At 44.3% G+C, this 26,524-nt stretch overlaps 1 protein-coding gene across 1 annotated transcript in view; it reads left to right on the forward strand.

Annotated features, from left to right (window-relative positions):
- The first annotated feature begins 1,678 nt into the window (after positions 1 to 1,678).
- The window catches only part of LOC137351985 (tumor necrosis factor receptor superfamily member 11A-like), a 46,490-nt gene continuing 21,644 nt past the window's right edge, over positions 1,679 to 26,524 (forward strand). The window contains exons 1-2 of the mRNA XM_068016949.1: positions 1,679 to 1,899; positions 23,586 to 23,610. Of these exons, the coding sequence (XP_067873050.1) occupies positions 1,777 to 1,899; positions 23,586 to 23,610 (148 nt within the window). The 5' untranslated portion in view covers positions 1,679 to 1,776. The remainder of the gene's footprint in view (positions 1,900 to 23,585; positions 23,611 to 26,524) is intronic.

Below are 26,524 nucleotides of genomic sequence, written 5' to 3' on the forward strand. Positions count from 1 at the left end.
ATTTTAGTCACTCCACGTGCCTCAGCACCAAGACCCTAAACTTTGGAATTCTCTCCCTAAACCTCTCCGCCTTTCTACTTCTCTCTCCTCCTTTAGGACACTCCTTAAAACTGTTTTGACCAAGCTTTCGGTCATCTGTCTTAATATCTCCTTATGTGGCTCAGTGTCAAATCTCCTGTGAAGCACCTTGGGATGTTTTATGACATTAGAGATGCTATCTGAATGCAAGTTGTTGTTGTTGCTGCCTGTAATGCAATCCCTGCTGTTTTCTGTGTTTCTTCTGAAAATAGATCTACATGTAACATTTTAAAGAAGATATACAAGTTTTGCCAAGAGCACTGAATCAATCCTTGTGTATCAATAAACATGACATGGCAATCATTTTCATGGATCGGGAAGTTGACCCTTAGCCATTGAGCGATCAGGGGTCTGTACTAGGTGGCTGTGCATTCTTTACTTTCCATTAATGTACAAACTCCAGCCTAGTGTTACTATTTTGCCAAAGTGACTGCACACTTGCAGTTTGTAGCTCAGTTGGTAGCACTCTAATCTCTGAGACAGACGGTTGTGGGTTCAAGTCCCAGGACTTAAGCACAAAAATCAAAGCTGACACTTTAGTGCAGCACTAAGGGAATGCTTCACTGTCAGAGGTGCCATTTTTCAGAGAAGATGTTAAACCTCTGCCCTGCCAGGTGGAAATAAAAGATCCCGTGGCATTCTTGTGAAGAAGAGCGGAGGAATTTTCCCTGGGGTCCTGACCAATATTTATCCCTCAATCAACAACACAGAAACAAATTATCTGGTCATTAGCACATTGCTGTTTGTGAAAGCTTTCTGTGCACAAATTGGCTGTTGCATTTCCTACATTACAAAAGTGACTATACTTCAAAAGTACTCACTTGGCTGTAAAGCACTTAGGGACATCCTGAGGCTTGTCTAAATCCAAGTTTTTCCCCCCACTTTTTGTTATTCTCTCATCACGCTTGTTACATGCAAGTATTCCGTGATTTTTCTAAACACACAAAGCAAGACTGAACTGCAACATTTCTTAGTAAACGTGTTGCAAAAAAATTCCTTTTGAGGTTTGCTCTGAAAAAAATGTTTGAGCAAACCTATTGTTATTTTAAGAGAATCTCAATTTATAAGATTAGGAATTGCACTGTTATTTTTCAATAACTGCATGTATTTTAACTAAAATTACACTTATTGTAGCCATTAAAATGCAATATATAAAAATGGGATGTTGGAATGACACATGAATGTGGATCTACTGTTATGAAGATGCTTCTATATTTTTTGTTAAGTTTTTTTTGAGAACTCATATTTAAATTGTGAAGATGGATTCATTGAAAGGCTGAAGATTTCATAAATGCTGGACTTTGCTTTGTTGTTGATAGTTCACTGAAAGGACACTGAGATGTTGTTTGAAAGCAACCTCTGCTGGAAATCATGTACTTTGGGCTCAATAAATAACAGAAACCTTGGTGACCTGGGGAAGATGTTTACAGAGAAGCCACATGTCAAGGTAACTGGGTAAACATTTAAATACATGTTATGAACTGTGGAGAAGTGGAACTAGAGGACAGTGCACTCCTCCCACCTCGGTCGTAACACAAGCACTGTAAAGATTTGATCTCATCAGTAGATGGCTTTGACTTCCCTTTTCATTTGCAGAACAATACACGGAGCGTGCTTTTATCAGCAAAGTGCAGATCTGTAGCAAGTCAACTAATTAAGTTTCTGTAGTGGTCTTTACTCACTCAGATCTTCTAAAGCATGCTGTGTTTCAAAAGAAAAGCAATGGTGACAGTATTTTTGATTTTACTAGTTAAGGACTTAATTGAGGTAACGTCTGGACTACCCAAATCCACTCCTGAGCATCAATCTTCCAAACACCGAGTAAGTACTATTTTTCTTATCCAAGTTTTCTCCATGGTGTTCACTAATGGATACTATTTTTACAGTAATCAGTAAAATTAACAGAAGGTAATAATCAAGCAATTTAATTGTAAGATGCTAAATTAGAAGAGTTTGATACACTGATTGTTTGGGCATGCATATTGATTGATGTTATCTGTTCCATTACATACAGAATGTTTATAAAGTCCTTGTGCAACTTTAAACTTTAATAATGTTGGATGTTCACATGCTAGAAGCAAACTGTAAATGGCATATGAAAGCATAATTCATTTTTTTTACTGTTAATGTTTTGTTGTTGGTGTTTGTTAATGTTCATAAAATCATTCAGCAACAACTGGAGAATGTTTTCAATGAGTTGGAAAATCGGATTGAATGATATATCACAAAAGATGGCGTTGAAGCCTACAAATTTAAACCGTATTTTATTGAAACTTTATGAATTATGTTTTCAGTTTGCTTCTATCATATATACATTCAAAGTTATTAAAGTTTAAAGTTGCACAAAGACTTTATTAACACCCTGCATTTATCTTTGGGACACTGAAACATGGTAATTGCTGGACCAAAAAAAATCCTTTTTAGTTCACCTTCCACAATCCTGATAGTCACAAGATATATTAAGAATAGAGTTGTTGACTAATCATCACAATCAATCTCTATCAGTTAGGCTACAACAGAAGCAGACATGACACGAGGAACATCCCATCTCCTGTACATCTAATCTTCAATGGCCAGAAATTTGTGTATGGCATAGTGGGTACAAGACTTTGCCTGTATGATAACTATATTTAGAGACAAATGCGCTGTCATAATAAGCATATACAAAGTTACAGTAATTTAATTATAGTTAACTGGAACGTGCTGTATATACATGTATATGTGCATGAATCGAAGAAAGCGAGTATGCAGGTACAGCAGGAAATAAGGAAGGCAAATGGAATTTTGGCATTTATTGCTGAAGGAATAGAATATAAAAGTAGGGAAGTGTTGCTGCAACTGTACAATGCATTAGTGAGACCGCACCTGGAGTATTGAGTACAGTTTTGGTCCCCTTACTTGAGGAGGGATGCAGTTGCATTGGAGGCAGTTCAGAGGAGGTTCACTAGATTGATTCCAGAGATGAAGGGTTTGGCTTATGAAGAGAGATAGGCCTTTACTCTCTGGAGTTTAGAAGAATGAGAGGAAATCTAATTGGGGTATATAAGATGATTAAGGGGAATGATAAAGTAGACGTAGAGAGGATGTTTCCTCTTGTGGGGCAATCTAGAATGAGAGGTCATAGTTTTAGGATAAGGGGTAGCAGATTTAAAACAGAGATGAGGAGAAATTACTTCCCTCAAAGGGTCGTGAGTCTGTGGAATTTACTACCCCAGAGTGCGGTGGATGCCGGGGCATTGAGTAAATTTAAGGAGGAGATAGACAGACTTTTAATTAGTAAAGGGTTGAAGGGTTATGGAAAATGGGCAGGAAAGTGGAGTTGAGGCCAAGACGAGATCAGCCATGATCGTATTGAATGGCGGAGCAGGCTCGAGGGGCTGAATTGCCTACTCCTGCTCCTAGTTCATATGACCTTATACATGAATGAGTTTGGTGAGATTATTAAGTATTTCAGTTAACCACATCTTATCACAATTTTATCACAACAGAATAAGTGTGTTGTCAGCTGCCGAAATTTTCTTATAAAAAGCTTTAAGTATTTATGTTAATACAATTTGACGAGTGTGATTAGACCTACGGTTAGACAATAAGGCGGCATAAGAAAGGAGAAGTGCTAACAAGGCTCTTACTGGACCAAATAAGGGATTGTTGTTATGCAAGACCCCTATGAGTAAGAAAGAGGTGGGTCTTGAGGTAAGGGATTTAAACCCAAGACAGTAACAGGAGAACCCTGAGACCAACACTCGAGAAGGTACCCTGAGCCTGGGACTCAGAGAACAGAAGGCAGCCGCAAGTCTGAGACTGATCAGTCTTGACGGGTAGTGTACTGTACAAGTTGTGAGTGCTTGTATTTGATGATTTTCTGTGTGAATAAAACATTTGAGATACCTTTCGCCAATCCACTGTTGTAAATTCTTTGGAATAAGATCAAAGCAGGCAAAACAGAACAACATTAGTCAACATCTGAAAGAGGAAGATAGGTAAATGTTTCAAATTTGATCGTTTCTGTCACAAAACTTTCTCTTTCAGATTCTGACAAAGATCCATTTCTTTTCCAGTTATTTTCTGTTTTTGATTAATGTACGAGGCTGAACTTTGGTGCCATCGAATTGAATAATGATCCCGGCAAGCAGCAATGAGAAGCTCTATTTTAAGTTAAACCGCAACTGTAAGACAAGAAACTATTAATAAACAGGTTCCAATTTATATCAGGAAATACTTCTTTGTGCAAAGGGTAATTAGTACCTGGCGTGGTCTTCTAGATAGGCTAGAGGAAGTGGAATCATAGTAACGTAAGCCACAGCAATAGATTTATACATCCCCTCAAGCCTCTGCCATTCAATTAGATCGTGGCAGATCTGTACCTCAAATTCATCTTGCCACCTTTATTCCATATCCCTTGATATCATACCCAACAAAGATCTTTGATGTCCAATCTAGAAAATTTCAATTGATGTAGCATCCACAGTCTTTTGGGGGAGTTCCAGATTTCCATTACCCTTTGAGTGAAAAGGTGCTTCCTGATTTCAGTCCTAAATGGCGTGGCCATAATTTTAAGATTGTGAACCCACCCAACCTTACACCTCTTTTTGGATTCCCACAAGAGGAAATAGTGTCTATGTATCTACCCTCTCAAATCCTTTAATTATTTTAATTATCTTGATTTTATCAACTCCCAACCTTCTAAACTCAAGGGAATATGAGCCAAGTTTATGCAACCTGAACTCAGAATTTAACCCTTTATGCCCAGTTATCATTCCGGAGATTCTGCTTCCAAAGCCAGTCTATCTTTCCTGAGGCATGGTGCCCAAAACTGAATGCTCCAGATGGGGTCTAATCAAGTCTCTGTACAGCTGAGACTCAGGAGATATGAAAGCATGAGCTAAATGGGTCAAACTCCTTCCCTCATCTATAAATATTCTTGTGATACGGCTTTTCTGAAGGGAGACGTTCAACCTTAAAATTAAAAAAAAGTAGAGGAAAATATATTTGAGAGTTTTTAGAATATCTTAATTATTATTCTAAAGCCTATTATTAGAAATTTATTTAACCTAATATGTATGTTGTGAAAATAAGCAAAAAATTAAAGATAATCACAAAAAGAATTGAAGGGGAAATTCTTTACACAGAAGGTGATTAGAATGTGGGATTGTCTGCATAAGCTGTTGTTGAGGCAGAATCAGTCAGTTATTTGACAAGAGAATTACATAGAAAACTTGAAAAAAAGAGGTTATTAAAGAGTATAGGGAAGAAAAGGGAGATTGGGATTAGAATAGGCGGTTTACACAGAGAAAAACACTGGTGTAGACTTGATGGGGCAAATGTCCTGATTCTTTGCTGAAACAATCTCTGGTTTTACGCAGAATCTTTAAAAAGTATTTTACTACTTGTAGCTGTAAGTGAGCATGTGAACTGAGAGATCCCAAAATCGATTGGCACCATTAAGTCATTTTGAAAGTTATTGCTAATCCTACTGACTGTTTCGAGTAACTTGAAAATAATCAAGTGCCTCATATTCGGGGAATTGCCCTCATTATCTGATCCTAATTGTGCATTTTTAACCTTGAAATCAATGTTACAAATTTAATTGCAGTAATTTATTCCTTTCAAAATCACCTACTTCATGAAAAACAACAGAGGAAGAATCAAATGATAACTGTGATACTAATTTTGCTGCCTCCTCAAAATCTAGACATCTGATCCTTGATCAGATAACACCGAGTAGTTCTCAGTTATGACTATCCTCCAAGAATGGAAGGACCTGGGTCATGTGTGAAAATGTTGTTTGAGAGAATGCCACAGTCAAATGAAAATACATTAAAATATTGAAGGTGTAGCACATTCTGCGGGTGATAGATGTAGGAGCCTCTTACCACTTACAAAAGGATTGCTCATTCTTTAAAAAACAACTCAGATGAACAGTTTTAAAGCACTATGTTTCAAATACAGTACTTCAAAATTCTGCGCACCTGATGACAATTTCAAAGTCAAATCACACAACACAGATGGAGCTCCTGCAGCCCATTGTGTTTGTGCCAGCTCTTACAAAGAGCTATCCAATTAGTTACACTCCCTTGCTCCTTCCCCATAATCCTACAAATATCTCCTTTTCAAATAGATATCCAACTCCATTTTAAAAGTTATTACTGAATCTGCTTCCGACACCTTTTCAGGCATAACAACTCACTGGATTTAGGAGATATTAATCTGTAATGCTGATGTTAAAAGCAGGAAAGAAACTTTGTAGCAGTCATAAAATCATAGAAATTCACAGCACAGAAGGAGGCCATTCGGCCCATCATGTCCACACCGGCCAACAAGTAGCCATCCAGCCTAATCCCACTAGCTCTTGGTCCATACCCTTGCAGGTTACAGCATTTCTACAGTCAGCAGAGAGTCCTCCAGTGGACGCCAGGCAATGTGTGAAACTGGAATCGAAATGGTCGAACATGAAAATGGCTGGGGTTCCATCTTCAAATACTAGGAGAGTAGACTATATTCACAGGGAAATTGTTGAGAGAAGATACTGGCTTTGTTATTGTATTTTTTGGTTGAAAAACAGCAATGTTTATGATCCATATATATCCATCTTTACCTAAATGCCTAGAAATTATTGTTCATGAACATTAACTCAATTGGATGACATTCCTCAGTCCACTACTTCAATGGGTGTGTAAACTTTTTCTTTTAAGTGAATTAACATAACTGTTAAAACAGTGAACAAAATATAATGAGAGGGAACATTAACTCCCAAGGACAGTGGCAAGGTGAAAAATTGAAAATTCTCAAACCCGACACTAACCCACCTGCAACACGACAATTTTCAAATTTAACAGAAGCATTAGCGAGTAACTTGGTGGTGTCGATCATTATCACATGCTAATGCATTTTGGACTTGCCCCCAGCAGGGGTTTCCAAGGCTCAGGAAACTCGCCAGTGAAACTGAAGCAAGATTGAGTGGCACTTGACTGGGAAGTGGGTGGGGGGAGCGGGTTGATGTTCTGATTGCCTGATATGAACAAAAGCTCAGTGCTTACAGCTACTTTGTCAGTTTTGCAGTGAGTTCTTGTGAACATAGGCGTGGTTAATAAATTTGAAGCCTTTCAAGTGAGCAACGTCAGGATGTGGCAGGGGCGGGGGTGAGGTGTGGGTTGGGGTGGTGAGCAGTGGGCGGGGGTGAGGTGGTGAGGGGTGGGATGGTGAGGGGTGGGGTAGTGAGGGGCAGGGTTGGGGTGGTGAGGGGTTGGGTGGTGAGCGGTCGGGTGGTGAGGAGTGGGGTGGTGAGGGGTGGGGTGGTGAGGGGTCGGGGGGTGAGGGGTCGGGGGTGAGGGGTCAGGTGGTGAGGAGTCGGGTGGTGAGGAGTAGGGGGATGAGGGGTCGGGTGGTGAGGAGTCAGGGGGTGAGGGGTCGGGTGGTGAGGGGTCGGGTGGTGAGGGGTCGGGTGGTGAGAGGTCGGGGGGTGAGGGGTCGGGTGGTGAGGAGTCAGGGGTGAGGGGTCGGGGGTGAGGGGTCGGGGGGTGAGGGGTCAGGTGGTGAGGGGTCGGGTGGTGAGGGGTTGGGGGGTGAGGGGTCGGGTGGTGAGGGGTCGGGTGGTGAGGGGTCGGGTGGTGAGGGATCGGGGGGTGAGGGGTCGGGTGGTGAGGGGTCGGGTGGTGAGGAGTCGGGGGGTGAGGGGTCGGGTGGTGAGGGGTTGGGTGGTATGATGTTGCCATAGGACATGGAACAAGGAACACAATCAGAAGCCATGACAGCAAGGTCATGCTGTGGTGCGATCTGCAAGTGCACAAGAAAAAGGTACACAACAGACAGGTGCTTAATGCAGATCTGGAGAAGAGCAGAGAAAGGAACAACAGAGGGGCTGATGTCACAGGAGGAACTGCTCATGTGGCAGGGTTCAGCTTCCTTGATCTACCTGAAGAGCTGTGCTTCCGCAGGCTCAGATTGACGTGGCAGCTGGTAGCAGACATCTGCATCCTCCTTCAGGACCTGGTGGCTAGTCATTGCCCGTCACAGTGAAAGTTACCACTGTTCTCAATTCCTTTGCCTCTGGCTCCTTCCAATGTGCCATCGGAACCATCTCGGGAGTCTCTCAATTGGCTGCACTTAAATATATAAGGCAGGTCACAGACGGGTTGTTTGCCAGGGCATCGACTTATGCCACCTTCCCCTGTGACGGCAATAGCCAGAATGAGCGGATTTGTATCTCTGACTAGCTTCTCACAGGTAATGATACATGGCAATCTGAGGACCACCAGATGTGTCAGCAGTTTTTATCAACTGCAAGAGATTTCATTCTATCAATGTGGTGTGTGCTGGGTCATACATTTAAAACTGAGATGCAGAGGGTGGTGAATCTCTGGAATTCTCTGCCTCAGAGAGTTGTGGAGGCTGGATCACTAAATGTATTTACGGAGGAGGTAGATAGATTTTTGAAATCTCGGGGAGTCGAGGGTTATGCGGAGCAGGCCCGAATGAGGAGTTGAGGCCTGGGACAGATCAGCCATGATCTTATTGAATGGTGGGGCAGGCTTGAAGGGGTTGAATGGCCTGTTCCTGCTCCTGTTTCTTACGTTCTTATGCTGGTGTGCACCCACAAGAAGAGGTTCATGCAGCTGTGTGCTGAATTCCTCAAGAGCTGTCATGATGCTTTTATATTGCAGCAGTCCAACATTGCAGGAAACAGAATTAAGGCTTGGCTTGTAGGAGACAAGGGAAACCCACTGCAAACTTGTTCATGAACCTGTGCCAATGGAGGACAAGAGTGCAATAACAAGAGCTACATGACCACTGGTTGTGTCATTGAGCAAGCCATTGACATGTTGAAGATGTACTTCAGGTGCCTATATAGGTCTGGAGATGCCTTTCAATACTCGCCAGTGAGGGTGTCTAGAATGGTAGTGATGTGCTGTGTCCTGCACAACATTGCACAGCAGACAGTATCAGAGGTTGAGGATGACCAAGGTGCTGATTAAGCATCTTCTGATGACGAGGACATTGAAGAGGAGGAGAGTTCAGCTAGTGACTCACACTGGCAAAAATAAAAGATGAAAAGCTCCAGCCAGCTCCCACCAGCCAGCGCTCCCCCCCTCCCCCCCACACCTCACTTTTACACAAAACAGTCCTTCATACATTAAACATCCGCCAATGTGTCCCCTCATGCATTGACATTCACCATGAAGCAACTGAAAGGGCGAGTTATCCTTTGGGACACAATAATGGGCAAGATGGGGAAGTGATGCAAATCATTAAATTTTATGTGCCGTTATAAAACAAAGGAAACTTAACAACATGACATTTCGTCAAACACCCGTGTGCATAACCTTGATGAATTACAGTAACTTTCTCTTCATACTGCTTCTTCATCCCATGTGACATCAGCAGAGGTAGAGGCTGGCTGCTCAGATCCCTGCTCTGACTGCTGAGATGCTATTGGCCTACGGCCTATGGATTTTGGAGCTCATCAGGGTCCAGCCAAGGACTGTTCCACCTGTACCAGTGCAAGGGCAGACGTGGCTATTAGGAGACGGGATAGCACATCGGGCACTGGCTGAGGCAGAGGCAATGGGTGAGAGGTGGGACTGCTTTGAGTGGAGTTCCCACTTCCAAGTCCACTTTCACTATCATCCCTTCCCTGGACCAGCATCACATCACTCCAACTCTGCTACAGCTCAACCTGGTGCAGTTCAGTGAACTGTCTTAAGGCCATGGATAAGGTACCTCTCATCCTACTTACAACAACAATAACAACTTATATATATATAGCACCTTTAGCATAATAAATGTCCCAAGGTGCTTCACAGGAGCATTATTAAAAAAAAAGATGGCACTGTAAAATATGACACTGAGCCACATAAGGTGATATTAGGTCGGTTGTCCAAAAGCTTGGTCAAAGACGTAGTATTTAAGGAGTGCCTAAAAGAAGAAAAAACTTTTTTGTGTAGTGAGTGTTTAGGATCTGGAAAGCACTGTCTGAGAGTGTGGTGGAGGCAGGTTCAGTGTGTGTTTAGGATCTGGAATGCACTGTCTGAGAGTGTGGTGGAGGCAGGTTCAGTGTGTGTTTAGGATCTGGAATGCACTGTCTGAGAGTGTGGTGGAGGCAGGTTCAGTGAGTGTTTAGGATCTGGAATGCACTGTCTGAGAGTGTGCTGGAGGCAGGTTCAGTGTGTGTTTAGGATCTGGAATGCACTGTCTGAGAGTGTGGTGGAGGCAGGTTCAGTGAGTGTTTAGGATCTGGAATGCACTGTCTGAGAGTGTGGTGGAGGCAGGTTCAGTGTGTGTTTAGGATCTGGAATACGCTGTCTGACAGTGTGGTGGAGGCAGGTTCAGTGAGTGTTTAGGATCTGGAATGCACTGTCTGAGAGTGTGCTGGAGGCAGGTTCAGTGAGTGTTTAGGATCTGGAATGCACTGTCTGAGAGTGTGGTGGAGGCAGGTTCAGTGAGTGTTTAGGATCTGGAATGCACTGTCTGAGAGTGTGGTGGAGGCAGGTTCAGTGAGTGTTTAGGATCTGGAATGCACTGTCTGAGAGTGTGCTGGAGGCAGGTTCAGTGAGTGTTTAGGATCTGGAATGCACTGTCTGAGAGTGTGGTGGAGGCAGGTTCAGTGTGTGTTTAGGATCTGGAATGCACTGTCTGACAGTGTGGCGGAGGCAGGTTCAGTGAGTGTTTAGGATCTGGAATGCACTGTCTGAGAGTGTGCTGGAGGCAGGTTCAGTGAGTGTTTAGGATCTGGAATGCACTGTCTGAGAGTGTGGTGGAGGCAGGTTCAGTGTGTGTTTAGGATCTGGAATGCACTGTCTGACAGTGTGGCGGAGGCAGGTTCAGTGAGTGTTTAGGATCTGGAATGCACTGTCTGAGAGTGTGGTGGAGGCAGGTTCAGTGAGTGTTTAGGATCTGGAATGCACTGTCTGACAGTGTGGTGGAGGCAGGTTCAGTGTGTGTTTAGGATCTGGATTGCACTGTCTGAGAGTGTGGTGGAGGCAGGTTCAGTGAGTGTTTAGGATCTGGAATGCACTGTCTGAGAGTGTGGTGGAGGCAGGTTCAGTGAGTGTTTAGGATCTGGAATGCACTGTCTGAGAGTGTGGTGGAGGCAGGTTCAGTGTGTGTTTAGGATCTGGAATGCACTGTCTGAGAGTGTGGTGGAGGCAGGTTCAGTGTGTGTTTAGGATCTGGAATGCACTGTCTGAGAGTGTGGTGGAGGCAGGTTCAGTGAGTGTTTAGGATCTGGAATGCACTGTCTGAGAGTGTGGTGGAGGCAGGTTCAGTGTGTGTTTAGGATCTGGAATGCACTGTCTGAGAGTGTGGTGGAGGCAGGTTCAGTGAGTGTTTAGGATCTGGAATGCACTGTCTGAGAGTGTGGTGGAGACAGGTTTAGTGAGTGTTTAGGATCTGGAATGCACTGTCTGAGAGTGTGGTGGAGGCAGGTTCAGTGAGTGTTTAGGATCTGGAATGCACTGTCTGAGAGTGTGGTGGAGGCAGGTTCAGTGAGTGTTTAGGATCTGGAATGCACTGTCTGAGAGTGTGGTGGAGGCAGGTTCAGTGTGTGTTTAGGATCTGGAATGCACTGTCTGAGAGTGTGGTGGAGGCAGGTTCAGTGTGTGTTTAGGATCTGGAATGCACTGTCTGAGAGTGTGGTGGAGGCAGGTTCAGTGAGTGTTTAGGATCTGGAATGCACTGTCTGAGAGTGTGGTGGAGGCAGGTTCAGTGTGTGTTTAGGATCTGGAATGCACTGTCTGAGAGTGTGGTGGAGGCAGGTTCAGTGAGTGTTTAGGATCTGGAATGCACTGTCTGACAGTGTGGTGGAGGCAGGTTCAGTGAGTGTTTAGGATCTGGAATGCACTGTCTGAGAGTGTGGTGGAGGCAGGTTCAGTGAGTGTTTAGGATCTGGAATGCACTGTCTGAGAGTGTGGTGGAGGCAGGTTCAGTGAGTGTTTAGGATCTGGAATACGCTGTCTGACAGTGTGGTGGAGGCAGGTTCAGTGAGTGTTTAGGATCTGGAATGCGCTGTCTGAGAGTGTGGTGGAGGCAGGTTCAGTGTGTGTTTAGGATCTGGAATACGCTGTCTGACAGTGTGGTGGAGGCAGGTTCAGTGAGTGTTTAGGATCTGGAATGCGCTGTCTGAGAGTGTGGTGGAGGCAGGTTCAGTGTGTGTTTAGGATCTGGAATACGCTGTCTGAGAGTGTGGTGGAGGCAGGTTCAGTGTGTGTTTAGGATCTGGAATACGCTGTCTGACAGTGTGGTGGAGGCAGGTTCAGTGAGTGTTTAGGATCTGGAATACGCTGTCTGACAGTGTGGTGGAGGCAGGTTCAGTGAGTGTTTAGGATCTGGAATGCACTGTCTGAGAGTGTGGTGGAGGCAGGTTCAGTGAGTGTTTAGGATCTGGAATGCACTGTCTGAGAGTGTGGTGGAGGCAGGTTCAGTGAGTGTTTAGGATCTGGAATGCACTGTCTGAGAGTGTGGTGGAGGCAGGTTCAGTGAGTGTTTAGGATCTGGAATGCACTGCCTGAGAGTGTGATGGAGGCAGGTTCAGTGAGTGTTTAGGATCTGGAATGCACTGCCTGAGAGTGTGATGGAGGCAGGTTCAGTGTGTGTTTAGGATCTGGAATGCACTGCCTGAGAGTGTGGTGGAGGCAGGTTCAGTGAGTGTTTAGGATCTGGAATGCACTGCCTGAGAGTGTGGTGGAGGCAGGTTCAGTGAGTGTTTAGGATCTGGAATGCACTGCCTGAGAGTGTGGTGGAGGCAGGTTCAGTGAGTGTTTAGGATCTGGAATGCACTGCCTGAGAGTGTGATGGAGGCAGGTTCAGTGTGTGTTTAGGATCTGGAATGCACTGCCTGAGAGTGTGGTGGAGGCAGGTTCAGTGAGTGTTTAGGATCTGGAATGCACTGCCTGAGAGTGTGGTGGAGGCAGGTTCAGTGAGTGTTTAGGATCTGGAATGCACTGCCTGAGAGTGTGGTGGAGGCAGGTTCAGTGAGTGTTTAGGATCTGGAATGCACTGTCTGAGAGTGTGGTGGAGGCAGGTTCGGTGAGTGTTAAGGATCTGGAATGCACTGTCTGAGAGTGTGGTGGAAGCAGGTTCGGTGAGTGTTCAGGATCTGGAATGCACTGTCTGAGAGTGTGGTGGAGGCAGGTTCGGTGAGTGTTAAGGATCTGGAATGCACTGTCTGAGAGTGTGGTGGAGGCAGGTTCAATCAGGGCCTTCAAAAGAGAATTGAATAATTATATAAAGAGAAAAAAATTTGCAAGGCTACAGTGAAAAGGCCAGTGAGTGGAACTAGGTGAGTTGCTCTTGCAGAGAGCTGTCATGGAGACATCAGGCCGAATGGCCTCCTTCTGTTTTGTAACCATTCTATGATTCTATGATTGAAAGTGAGGTAGAGAGGCAGAAGGTTTCGGGAGAGAATTTCAGAGCTTAAGGCCTAGACAACTGAAGGCACGGCCACCAATGGTGGAGCGATTACAATCGGGGATCCTCAAGAGGCCAGAATTAGAGGAGTGCAGATATCTTGGAGGGTTGTGGGGCTGGAGGGGATTACAGAGATAGGGAGGGGAGAGGCCATGGATAGATTTGAAAACAAGGATGAGTATTTTAAAATCAAGATGTTGCTTGATAGGGAGCCAATGTAGGTCAGTGAGCACAGGGTTGATAGGTGAACACGAACACAACGCAGGATGACCTCAAATTTACGGAGGGTAGAATGTGGGAGACTAGACAGGGGTGTGCTGGAATAGTCAAGCCTAAAGAAACAAAGGCACGAATGAGGGTTTCAGCAGCAGCTGTGTTCAGATAGGGACAAAGTTGGAGGTGGAAATAGGTGGTCTTAGTGATGGCAGGCACATGAGGTCGGAAGCCCATCCCGGGATTAAATGTGACACCAAGATTGTGAACAGTTTGGTTTAGTTTCAGACAGTTGCCGGGGAGAGGAATGGAGTTGGTAGCTAGGGAACGGAGTTTGGAGTGGGGAGCAAAAACAATGGATTCAGTCTTCCCAATATTTAGTTGGAGGAAATTTCTGCTTATCCAGTACTGGATGTCAGATAAGCAGTCTGATAATTTAGCAACAGTGGAGGTCAAGACATTAGACATTTCCTGTATGAATGTGATCATGGCCTCTGTGGGAATTATTTGACAGCCGTGCTTGTAACTCCATGGAGATGCTACTCTCCCCAGGACAGACATTTTCACAGTTGCCTGCACCACCAAATCCATTTGTGATTGAGTGAGACCCCTCCAACCTCTCTGCAGTTGTGGAGAGTCTGCGGGGCATGTCTACCAGCATCCCACTAACTTTCTGCTGTACCTCAATGATTCAAATTCTCCTTTTCAATGATTACCCCTGAGGTTTAGCAGCTGTGCCCAGCTGGGCAGGGCTTGGAGTCTCTCTATAGCTGTCCCTGCCATCAGCGTTTGTTCATGCTCACTTGTGAATTATGAATCACCAGGTGAAAACCCACTAACTTTCTAACTGGACCCACATCCTGTGGAGGTGCACCCTCAGAAGGAATGAGGTCCCCTGAGGAATCATCGTCAGGCATATCCACAGAATGTTACTCTACTCGTGAAGGCCCGTGTGGGAAAAAGAAAGGGATGTGAATTAGTCCTGGCAAAATAATGATCTTGACAATCACTATATCAGGCTTCTCATTGTTCAGTCATTGATGAAATAAAGTCAACATGTGTGTCGGAGACAAAAACAAGAAATGCTGGATTCACTCAGCAGGTCTGGCAGCATCTGTGGAAAGAGAAGCAGAGTTAACGTTTCGGGTCAGTGACCCTTCTTCGGAACTGACAAATATTAGAAAAGTCACAGATTATAAACAAGTGAGGTGGGGGTTGGGCAAGAGATAACAAAGGAGAAGGTGCAGATTGGACCAGGCCACATAGCTGACCAAAAGGTCACGGAGCAAAGGCAAACAATATGTTAATGGTGTGTTGAAAGACAAAGCATTAGTACAGATTAGGTGTGAATATACTGAATATTGAACATCAGCAAGTGCAAACCTGAAGAAAAACAACCTGAAAAAAACAGTGGGTAAGCAAACTGAACAAACTAAGATGAAATGAAATAAATGCAAAAAAAGATTGTAAAAAATGTAAAAAGGAATGCAAAAAAAAAGGAAGAAAAAATAACTAAAAATGACTAAAAATGAAAGTAAAGTGGGGGGCTGTCATGCTCTGAAATTATTGAACTCAATGTTCAGTCCGGCAGGCTGTAGTGTGCCTAATCGGTAGATGAGATGCTGTTCCTCGAGCTTGCGTTGATGTTCACTGGAACACTGCAGCAATCCCAGGACAGAGATGTGGCCTCTTACCCGCTCTTGATCTCGTCATTGAAAACTGTCGGCGAGACATTGGTCGTCTCAATTTCTCTGCCCCCCTCACTCACTCTAACCTGTCCCCCTCTGAACTTGAGGCACTCCGTTCTCTCAGGTCTAACCCCGACATGGTCATCAAACCTGCAGACAAGGGTGGTGCTGTTGTTGTATGGCGTACCGACCTCTACCTTGCAGAAGCTCAACGCCAACTCACAGACACCTCTTCCTACCTCCCTCTAGACCATGACCCCACCACCGAACATCAAGCCACCATCCAAAGGACTGTCACTGACCTCATCTCCTCTGGAGATCTTCCCTCTACAGCTTCCAACCTCATAGTCCCGCAACCCCGGACAGCCCGCTTCTACCTCCTTCCCAAAATCCACAAACGGGACTGTCCCGGCAGACCCATTGTGTCAGCCTGCTCCTGCCCAACTGAACTTATTTCTTCCTATCTAGACTCTATCTTTTCTCCGCTGGTCCAGTCTCTTCCCACCTACATCCGTGACTCTTCTGACGCTCTACGTCATTTTGACAATTTCCAGTTTCCTGGTCCCAACCGCCTCCTCTTCACTATGGACGTCCAATCGCTCTACACCTCCATCCCCCACCAGGATGGTTTGAGGGCTCTCCGCTTCTTCCTGGAACAGAGGCCCAACCAGTCCCCATCCACCAACACCCTCCTCCGCCTGGCTGAACTTGTTCTCACATTGAACAACTTCTCCTTCAACTCCATGCATTTCCTTCAAGTAAAAGGTGTCGCTATGGGTACCCGCATGGGTCCTAGTTATGCCTGTCTTTTTGTGGGATATGTCGAGCATTCTTTGTTCCAGTCCTACTCAGGCCCCCTCCCCCAACTCTTTTTCCGGTACATTGATGACTGTATCGGTGCCGTTTCCTGCTCCCGCCCCGAACTAGAAAACTTTATCAACTTTTCTTCCAATTTCCACCCTTCTCTCACCTTTACATGGTCCATCTCTGACACTTCCCTTCCCTTCCTCGACTTCTCTGTCTCCATCTCTGGGGATAGGTTGTCTACCAATATCCATTATAAGCCCACTGACTCCCACAGCTACCTCGACTACACTTCTTCACACCCTACCTCCTGTAAGGACTCCATTCCATTCTCCCAGTTTCTCCGTCTCCGACGCATCTGCTCTGATGATGCTACCTTCCATGACGGTGCTTCTGATATGACCTCCTTTTTCCTCAACCGAGGATTTCCCCCCACTGTGGTTGACAGGGCCCTCAACCGTGTCCGACCCATTCCCCGCACCTCTACCCTCACCCCTTCCCCTCCCTCCCAGAACCGTGACAGGGTTCCCCTTGTCCTCACTTTTCATCCCACCAGCCTCCATATCCAAAGGATCATCCTCCGCCATTTTCGCCACCTCCAGCGTGATGCCACTACCAGTCGCATCTTCCCCTCCCTTCCCCTGTCAGCATTCCGAAGGGATCGTTCCCTCCGCGACACCCTGGTCCACTCCTCCATTACCCCCACCACCTCGTCCCCGTCCCAGGGCACCTTCCCTTGCAATCGCAGGAGGTGTAATACCTGCCCATTTACCTCCTCTCTCCTCACTATCCCAGACCCCAAACACTCCTTTCAGGTGAAGCAACGATTTACTTGTACTTCTTTCAATGTAGTATACTGTATTCGCTGCTCACAGTGTGGTCTCCTCTACATCGGGGAGACCAAGCGCAGACTGGGTGACCGCTTTGCGGAACATCTCCGCTCAGTCCGCAAGCAGAACCCTGAGCTTCCGGTTGCTTGCCATTTCAACACTCCCCCCTGCTCTCATGCTCACATCTCTGTCCTGGGATTGCTGCAGTGTTCCAGTGAACATCAACGCAAGCTCGAGGAACAGCATCTCATCTACCGATTAGGCACACTACAGCCTGCTGGACTGAACATTGAGTTCAATAATTTCAGAGCGTGACAGCCCCCCACTTTACTTTCATTTTTAGTCATTTTTAGTTATTTTTTCTTCCTTTTTTTTTGCATTCCTTTTTACATTTTTTACAATCTTTTTTTGCATTTATTTCATTTCATCTTAGTTTGTTCAGTTTGCTTACCCACTGTTTTTTTCAGGTTGTTTTTCTTCAGGTTTGCACTTGCTGATGTTCAATATTCAGTATATTCACACCTAATCTGTACTAATGCTTTGTCTTTCAACACACCATTAACATATTGTTTGCCTTTGCTCCGTGACCTTTTGGTCAGCTATGTGGCCTGGTCCAATCTGCACCTTCTCCTTTGTTATCTCTTGCCCAACCCCCACCTCACTTGTTTATAATCTGTGACTTTTCTAATATTTGTCAGTTCCGAAGAAGGGTCACTGACCCGAAACGTTAACTCTGCTTCTCTTTCCACAGATGCTGCCAGACCTGCTGAGTGAATCCAGCATTTCTTGTTTTTGTTTCAGATTTCCAGCATCCGCAGTATTTTGCTTTTATTATTGTGTGTCGGAGATATTTGTATTTCTGTCACCAGGAACCTGCAAGTTCCCAGTCTCACCATCTCTAATTGAGAGGGATGCAGATGTGTTACTTATCTGCATGGACTCCTCATCTGTATCTATGATCTTTAGAATTTATGTCAGGCCACCTTCAGTCCTCTCCCTCTGTCTTATGTTTTGTGCTCTCTTCTCCTACAAGGGGCAAAAAAACAGACCATTGAGTGACTGGAGGTGAGTGGCAGTGATGGATGGATAAATGAGGAGGCTGGGAAGTGAATAGGAAGTGAAGGATGGGTGCTGATGAAACTTAAATGGGTATGAGGAGTGATGTGATGGGGTACATGTAGCAAGACAGAGTGAGAGAAGGGGTGTCATAAACCACAGGATGTAGATCAATCAGCAACTGTACACACCTTCCTGACCTGCTTGGGCCATTAAACCACTTCCTGCACTGCTTGCAAAACCAGGGCACAACGGTCCTTCTCCTCAGCCACCTCCAGCCACACCTTCTTGGTGATAGCAGCAGGTTTCTTCCTCCCATTGCTGGGGAATATTAGAAGAGCTAGAGGAGACTGCATCATGAGCAGTGTATACGTTCTACTAAATTGGAAGAAGTACAAGTAAATCGGTGTTTTACTTGCAAGGAGTGTTTGGGGCCTTGGATGGTGAGAAGGGAAGAGGTAACAGGGCAGGTGTTGCATCTCCTCTGCTTGCAGGGGAAAGTGCCATGGGAAGGGGAGCAGGTGATGGGAGTAATTGAAGAATGGACAAGTGTGTCGTGAAGGGAATGCTGAAAGGGCAGGGGCTGTACTGTGTTATGGACAGATGAAAATTGATAGGGATGGTTCCCCCTTTTACATCTCTCGACTGACTGAAGTGTGTTTTTTAACGAAAAGTGTGTTTTTAACCCGAGTGCTCTAATTATCAAGAACAGACAACTGATAGGTTTACTTTCGTTTAAAAGAAAGATAAATGTTTATTGTACAACACCCGAAATATATGTAGCAATACCCCGCTCACACTCATACAGATAAAGAGTCCTCTGGTAAACTTGCGTTCCCCGGGAGGAAGACTTGAAATGGTGCTGGCGTGTATTCTTTTCCCTTGTTCACTGAAGAAAGACTTGGGAAGTTTAGGAAGATGGATACGCTGCTGCAGACTGCTGTTGTTATATTCCAGCCAAAGGTCACTGGAGAAGTCCTGGTACAATTTCTCAGGCGGGAGTGCGAGGCCAAACTCCAGTCGTTGCCTACATGTAGTTAAAGCTGATAAGCTTAAGCAGGGTCCTGCCTCTTCCATAAATAAATGGATCTCTCTCTCTCCTCTGGCTTTGTCTGTCACTCATTTTCATTCCATCTTGATAAAGTGGAGTGGAGTTTTTTTCACACCCATTCTCGAGTTTGAATTTGGAGTCACCTCATCTGCAATATCATTGTTAACCCAATTTGTTGGAGAGAAGTAGCTATTAACATGGAATGAGTTGTTTACATTTTAATGCCTTCTCTAAGGCTTGTCCAGACATGAAGATTAGCTCAGGGTTCTTGCAGTTTCCATGTGTATTAGCAGTACAGGATAAGGTCACCTGACCTCTCATCTCCATTTTGTTTTGTAGGAAAAGTGTCGTTCTGGGTTTGTTTCATGTTCATTATATGGTTCATAACTTCTCCTTGCATGAGTGTGACATGTGTTATAAGGTTATACATTATGAAGGGTTTGGGATGATGTCACAAACCATGACAGAGCACTGGGGGTGGTTTAATCAATGGTTTGCATTGCATAAAACATATGAACTAGTATTTCCTTTTCACAGAACCATTGTCCATCATGCCCTTTACATTTACTTGCGTAATAGGAAAACACACAATTTTGTTACTTGGCGGGTATCAGTGGGATGCCAGGCACTACTGGTGAATTGCTGATTCTGAAATTGAGAAAAAGCCAGCTCAAAGAAATGAACAAGATCAACCTTCATTTATATAGCACCATTAATGCAGTAAAATATCCCAAGAAGCCTCACAAGAGAATAATCAGGCAAATATTGACACCGAGCCAAAGAAAGATATACTAGAACTGGTGACTAAATGTTTAGTAAAAGAGATAGTTATTAAGGAACATTTTAAAGGAGAAGGTTGAGGTGGAGAGGTTTAGGGATGGAATTCCAGAACCTTAGGGCCTAGGCAGTTGAAGGTACAACTGCCAATGGTGGAACAAAGGAATTTGAGAACACATAAGTGGTCCAAATTGGAGGAATGCAGCGTTCTTGGAGGGTTAGAGGAGGTTACAGGGATAGAGAGGGGTGAAGCCATGGAGGGATTTGAACATGAGGAAGAGTATTTTTGAGGCATTTATGGACTGGGGGCTTATGTAGGTCAGTGACCAAAGGAGTGTTGAGTGAAAGGGACTTAGTGCAAGTTGGGAACTCTGTATATGTCAGTGCAGATGTGTGTTGTGCCTTAGGCGTCAGTCAGAAGTTGCAACTGACAAGGAAGTCATGACCCACAAAGGCACTCACACATTTCTGCCAATGGTTTTCTCCAGTTTCAGGATCAACAATCCCCCACTTACTACCTCAATGGATATGTGTGGAGTGGAGCCAGAGATATCATTTCTGAATATACTTCAATTAGTTTTGATGTTGGGATTAAATTTAGGATTAAATTTACGTTGATGGATTGGAATACATAAAGAACAGTCATGACTAAACTGGGGAGACGGTGGCATAGCAGTAATGTCACTGAACTAGTGATCCAGAGCCCCAGGCTAATGCCCTGGGGGACAAGGGTTCAATCCCACCATGACAGTTGGTGGAATTTAAATTCAATTAATTAATAAAAATCTGGAATTGAAAGCTAATATCAGTAATGGTGCCATGAAACTATCATCAATTGTCGTCAAAACCCATCTGGTTCATTAATGTCCTTCAGGGAAGGAAATCTGCTGTCCTTACCTGGTCTGGCCTACATGTGACTCCAGACCCACAGCAATGTGGTTGACTCTTAACTGCCCTCTGAAATGGCCCAGCAAGCCATTCACTTGTCAAGGGCAATTAAGGATGGGCAACAAGTGCTGGCCTTACCAATGATGCCCACATCCCATGAAAGAATTAAAAGAAAATACAAACTTTTCAGTCTTGTAACATAACATGAATCTAATCAACTCACTCTTTTTACAGCACAGGTCAATCCTACTTCTGACATACATGTTGATATGAGCTGTTTTCCCTGATGCGCACCTATTTCACACATTGGCCAGCTGAGAATATGGACGCACAATTTATTGCCATTCTTTGTCAATACTGTGCCTGAGCTGACTTATGGGAAGTGTGTGATGGACTGAAACTCCTCAATTCTACCTTCCTTCTTGGGTATTATTGCCCTTGGCATTTTTGCCAGACAGCCAAGCTGACATAACAGACTCATCCGATAGGAAATAGAAGGGAAGAACCCATGTCCTACCCACTCGATAATCCAGCAGCACACTGGGCTCAATAATTCAATGGCAGATGCTCAAAGCACGACAATATATACCTCTTCTCTGCACCTATGCGGCATTGTAGTCAGTTCTCATTGCAGTGTTTCCTACTCCAATTCTTTCTTTTCTAAACTCTTAAAACCCAAGCTTGGCATCACACTAGTCATTATTTCCTTACTAGTCTTTCTACTACACTTGCCACCCTTGGTACTGGCCTGTTAATTGGGATCTGGCCTTCATCTGGGGCTGTCAATTTGAAAAGATGTGTGAGTATTTTACACCAGTCAAGGTGAAAAGCTGGTTTCAGATTTAAAGTTTGCTAGTCCTTAATCTTAAACAGTCAGACTGGCTACCAGCATCCCATTTAAATTTGGCGTAATCTAAAGAATTGGTATCAACTTTAGCACAGATTTAATTTGAGCATGTTTCTGTATATTTGAGTATTTCTGTTGAAGCAGTAAAAATTCATTGATGTGATGTGTTTTACGAGGTTCTCAGGACGTGATAAGGTAAAATATAAATACAAGGCCCTCCTAACTCTACAGTATTTTCTATCCAAGAGAGAGGCTGAGTGTTTGATTGATGTGGTAAAGTACCAGATTTTATATAGAACTGCAGATCCACTGTTACCAAATCAATTTAATAAGGACCTGTTATTGTCTCTCCTTTTCTACTTATTGATGAAGTTAAAATCTAAAGCTTGTTATGTTTTAATATTAGCATACAGTGCCCTCTAGTGCTTAGAAGGAAATGTTTACTAAAATATTGTGATAGCTAACAGTCAACAATTTGTGGATTAATTATTGTCAGGAAGAACCCCTAACGCAGCCAATTCTGTTGCTGGGTCTAAGCTCAGCAGCACTGATCTGCTGGAAAGGTTCATGGCTTGGGCCCATGACCTCACATGGAGGGCAGCAGACTCTTCCCATTGGTCATTCACGTACAAATGGGCAGGTGATTATGTCCTGTCCTGGACAAGAAGTGGCCATCTGACCCATACGATTTGCCTCATCTTTCAGCTGATTTCCTCTCCATGTACCAACCAACCCTTACCCCACGACCGTCTGCTGGGGAATGCAACACCAACAAGGAACAGAGACCTGTAGCTAGTTTGGGGCTACTTCTTTAGTTTAGTTTAGTTTAGAGATACAGCACTGAAACAGGCCCTTCGGCCCACCGAGTCTGTGCCGACCATCAACCACCCATTTATATTCACTCAATGTCTATAGCTCCATTTATACTAATCCTACACTAATCCCATATTCCTACCACATCCCCACCTGTCCCTATATTTCCCTACCACCTACCTATACTAGGGGCAACTTATAATGGCCAATTTACCTACCAACCTGCAAGTCCTTTGGCTGTGGGAGGAAACCGGAGCACCCGGAGAAAACCCACGCAGACACAGGGAGAACTTGCAAACTCCACACAGGCAGTACCCAGAATTGAACCCGGGTCGCTGGAGCTGTGAGGCTGCGGTGCTAACCACTGCGCCGCCCATACTTCTGTCAAGAATTCCTCACATAAATGATCAGGCAAACCTCGAGGTCCAACAGCCACTCTTTTTTTATTCTTTAACGAGATGTGGAACTCGCTGGCAAGGCCAGCATTTATTGCCCATCCCTAATTGCCCTTGAACTGAGTGGCTTGCTAGGCCATTTCAGGGGGCAGTTAAGTGTCAATCACTTTGCTGTGGGTCTGGAGTCACATGTAGGCCAGACCAGGTAAGGACAGCAGATTTCCTTCCCTGAAGGACGTTAGTGAACTAGATGGGTTTTTCCAACAATTGATGATAGTTTCATGGCACCATTAGCTTTCTATTCCAGATTTTAAAAAATGAATTAATTGAATTTAAATAACACCAGCTGCCGTGGTGGGATTGAACTTGTGTCCCTAGGGTATTAGCCTGGGACTCTGGATTACTAGTTCAGTGACATTACGACTATGTCATCGCCTCTCCCTATTCCAGGGTGATTTACTCTCACAAACTGAAAGGCAAGCTGGAATGGGGCTATAGACATTGAGTGAATCCAACAGAAGATAAATTAGTCCTATAGACTTCGTTTCTGGGAGGTTCCTGGCAACTGTGACTGGCATGAACCCAGCAGTATCAATATTTTACTTACAGCAACATTTTATACCCTGAATGTCCTCAAACAATCACCTGAAAAATGCCTCTTTTCTCAAAAGAGAAAAAAAATTCTCTTCCTTTTCATTCACTGTCTTAAATTGTAACTTGTGTCATTCTCTTGGTATTTTTCAGGTTTCTCAGCAAAAATGTCCTCCAGGTAAAAGAACCATTTATTATGAAACTATTGGTTGAGTTTATATGTGGTTTTATTTTGCTTTACATTTAGCGGTCGATGAAATATAAAAAGGTTTTGTTCTGTGAAAACTGGCAGATATCAGAAACTAGACATCAGGTGAGGGCAAGGTCTACAGAAAGATTGGGTTGCTATAACTTGACCTCAGTCTGAGGGCGGCTTGCTCACATGATATTATTGCAATATGCTTGGTGCAGTGGTAGCACTCTTGCCTCTGAGTCAGAAGGTTGTGGGTTTAAGCTATGCTTCAGAAATTTGAGCACATAATTGAGGCTGCTTCTTCAGTACAGTACTGAGGGAATGCCCCACTGTTGGGTTTCTTGTCTTTTGGATGGAATGTCAAACTATCTCAGTTGGATGTAAAAGATCCCATAATATTTAAAGAGTACTGGAATTTTCCTGGTGACCTAGACAATACTTATCCCTCAACCAACATCACTAAAAACAGATTACTTGGTCATTTATCTCATTGTTGTTTCTGGAACATTCCTGTGTGAATGTGCTCTGTTTACTTATGTTACAACAAGGATTGCACCTTCGAAGTACTTACTTGACTGTGAAGAGCTTTGAGAGATTCTCTGGTCACGAAAGATGCTATATAAGCACAATTATTTTTTTATCCATCCAGAACAACCCTACACTTCGCCCATGATGCATTGAATTAAATCTTGAATGATTCCAGTTTCTCCAACTCAACATTTTGACCAGAAGATCATTCCAAATGTTGATTGCTTTCAGTATGAGAAAAAATGTTACTTTTATTAGTTTGAGCCCTTGTCCCCTTGTTACACTTGTACAGTTTAATTAAAAGCAGAGATTAACCGTTTCCATACCACTTACCAATTATACACCTCTATAAGATCATCTCTTAGAATCCTGCTTTGCAGACTGAAAACCCCAAGTATCTCCAGTCTCTCCATCTGATTCAGATCCCCAATACCAAGGATCCGCCCTCCATTGCATTTTCTCGTGCATTGTTCTAGCTCTGAGACTTTTAGTACTGAAAGTAACAGTTTGGAACATAGGAGCAGGAGGAGGCCATTCAGCCCATCGAGTCTGCTCTGCCATTCAATTAGATCATAGCTGATCATCTACCTCAATGCTACTTTCCTGTGCTATCCCCATACCCCTTGATCTCATTAGTATCCAGATATCCATTGATTTCTGGCTTGAACATGCTCAATGATTGAGCTTCCACAGCCTTCTGGGGGAATTCCACAGATTGTTGACAGTGTTTTATACATTCATAGCTGCAGTGAATCAGACTAAAACCACTAAAATTACAAACGCTCAGTAGGGCCATCAGTAACGCAAGACATTTAAATGTCACAATGGATAACTAGCTAAAGGCACTAATTGTTGTACAAGCCAAAAAGTCACAGGATTAGCTCCAGGTCTGTGCTTATTTAATTCAGCATAGCCAAGACAATAGTTGGGATGTTCCAATTAAGGAGGCTAGTGTGGAATGTAAACTGGCATGGATCATTTGACCAAATGGCCTGTTCCGATGTTTTACATTCTATGTATTGCTATGCACCCCTTTCCTAGCCTGTGAAACCTTTTTTTTTTAGTAGGCAGTATAAATAATCTGTTTTTATTTGGCTATATTCACAGTAAACTAAACTTCACAGCACACCACAGTGTTCTGCGGGATGTGGGTTTAGTTTTCACAGCTGAAGTTAGCCATAGCTAAATTTGTGGAAATGATTATGTTCCACAGGCCTTTCTTCATATAATTTTTTTATTTGTTCATGGGCCATGAGTATCGCTGGCCAGGCCAGCATTTATTGCCTATCCCTGATTGCCCTTGAGAAGGTGGTGGTGAGCCGCCTTCTTGAACCGCTGCAGGCCTTGGGGTGTAGATACACCCACAGTGCTGTTAGGAAGGGAGTTCCAGGATTTTGACCCAGCGACAGTGAAGGAACGGCGATATAGTTCCAAGTCAGGATGGTGTGTGGCATGAAGGCAAACTTGCAGGTGGTGATGTTCCCATGTGTCTGTTGCCCTTGTCCTTCTAACTGGCGGAGGACGTGGGTTTGGAAGGTGTTGTCGAAGGAGACTTGGTGAGTTGCTACAGTGCATCTTGTAGAAGGTACACACTGCTGCTACTGTGAGTCGGTGGTGGAGGGAGTGAATGTTTAAGGTAGTAGATGGGATGCTGATCAGATTGGTTGCTTTGTCCTGGACGGAGTTGAGATTCTTGAGTATTGTTGGAGTTGCAGCCATCCAGGCAAGTGGAGAATATTCCATCACACTTGTGACTTGTGCCTTGTAGATGGTTGACAGGCTTTGGGGAGACAGGAGGTGAGTTACTCACCACAAAATTCCCAGCCTCAGACCTGCTCTTATAGCCATAGTATTTATATGGCTGGTCAGTTAATTTTCTGGTCAATGGTAACCCCCAGGATGTTGATGGTGGAGGATTCAGCGATGGTAATGCCATTGAATGTCATGGGGAGATGGTTGACTTCTCTCTTGATGGATATGGTCATTGCCTGGCACTTGTGTGCTGTGAATTTGACTTTCCACCTATCTGCCCAAGACTGAATGTTGTTCAGTTCTTGCACAGACTGCTTCAGTATCTGAGGAGTTGCCATTGGTACTGAACACTGTGCAATCATCAGTGAGCATCCTCACTACTGACCTTATGTTGGAGGGAAGGTCATTGATGAAGCAGCTGAAGATGGTTGGGCCTAGGACACTACCCTCAGGAACTCCTGCAGTGATGTCCTGGAGCTGAGATGATTAACCTCCAATAATCACAGCCATCTTCCTTTGCACTAGGTATGACTCCAACCAGCAGTGAGTTTTCCCGCTGATTCCCATTGACTTCAATGTTGTCATTGCTCTTTGATATCACACTTGGTCAAATGCTGCC

Source organism: Heterodontus francisci, chromosome 37 (genome assembly GCF_036365525.1).
Source record: "Heterodontus francisci isolate sHetFra1 chromosome 37, sHetFra1.hap1, whole genome shotgun sequence".
NCBI classification, from domain to species: Eukaryota; Metazoa; Chordata; class Chondrichthyes; order Heterodontiformes; family Heterodontidae; genus Heterodontus; species Heterodontus francisci.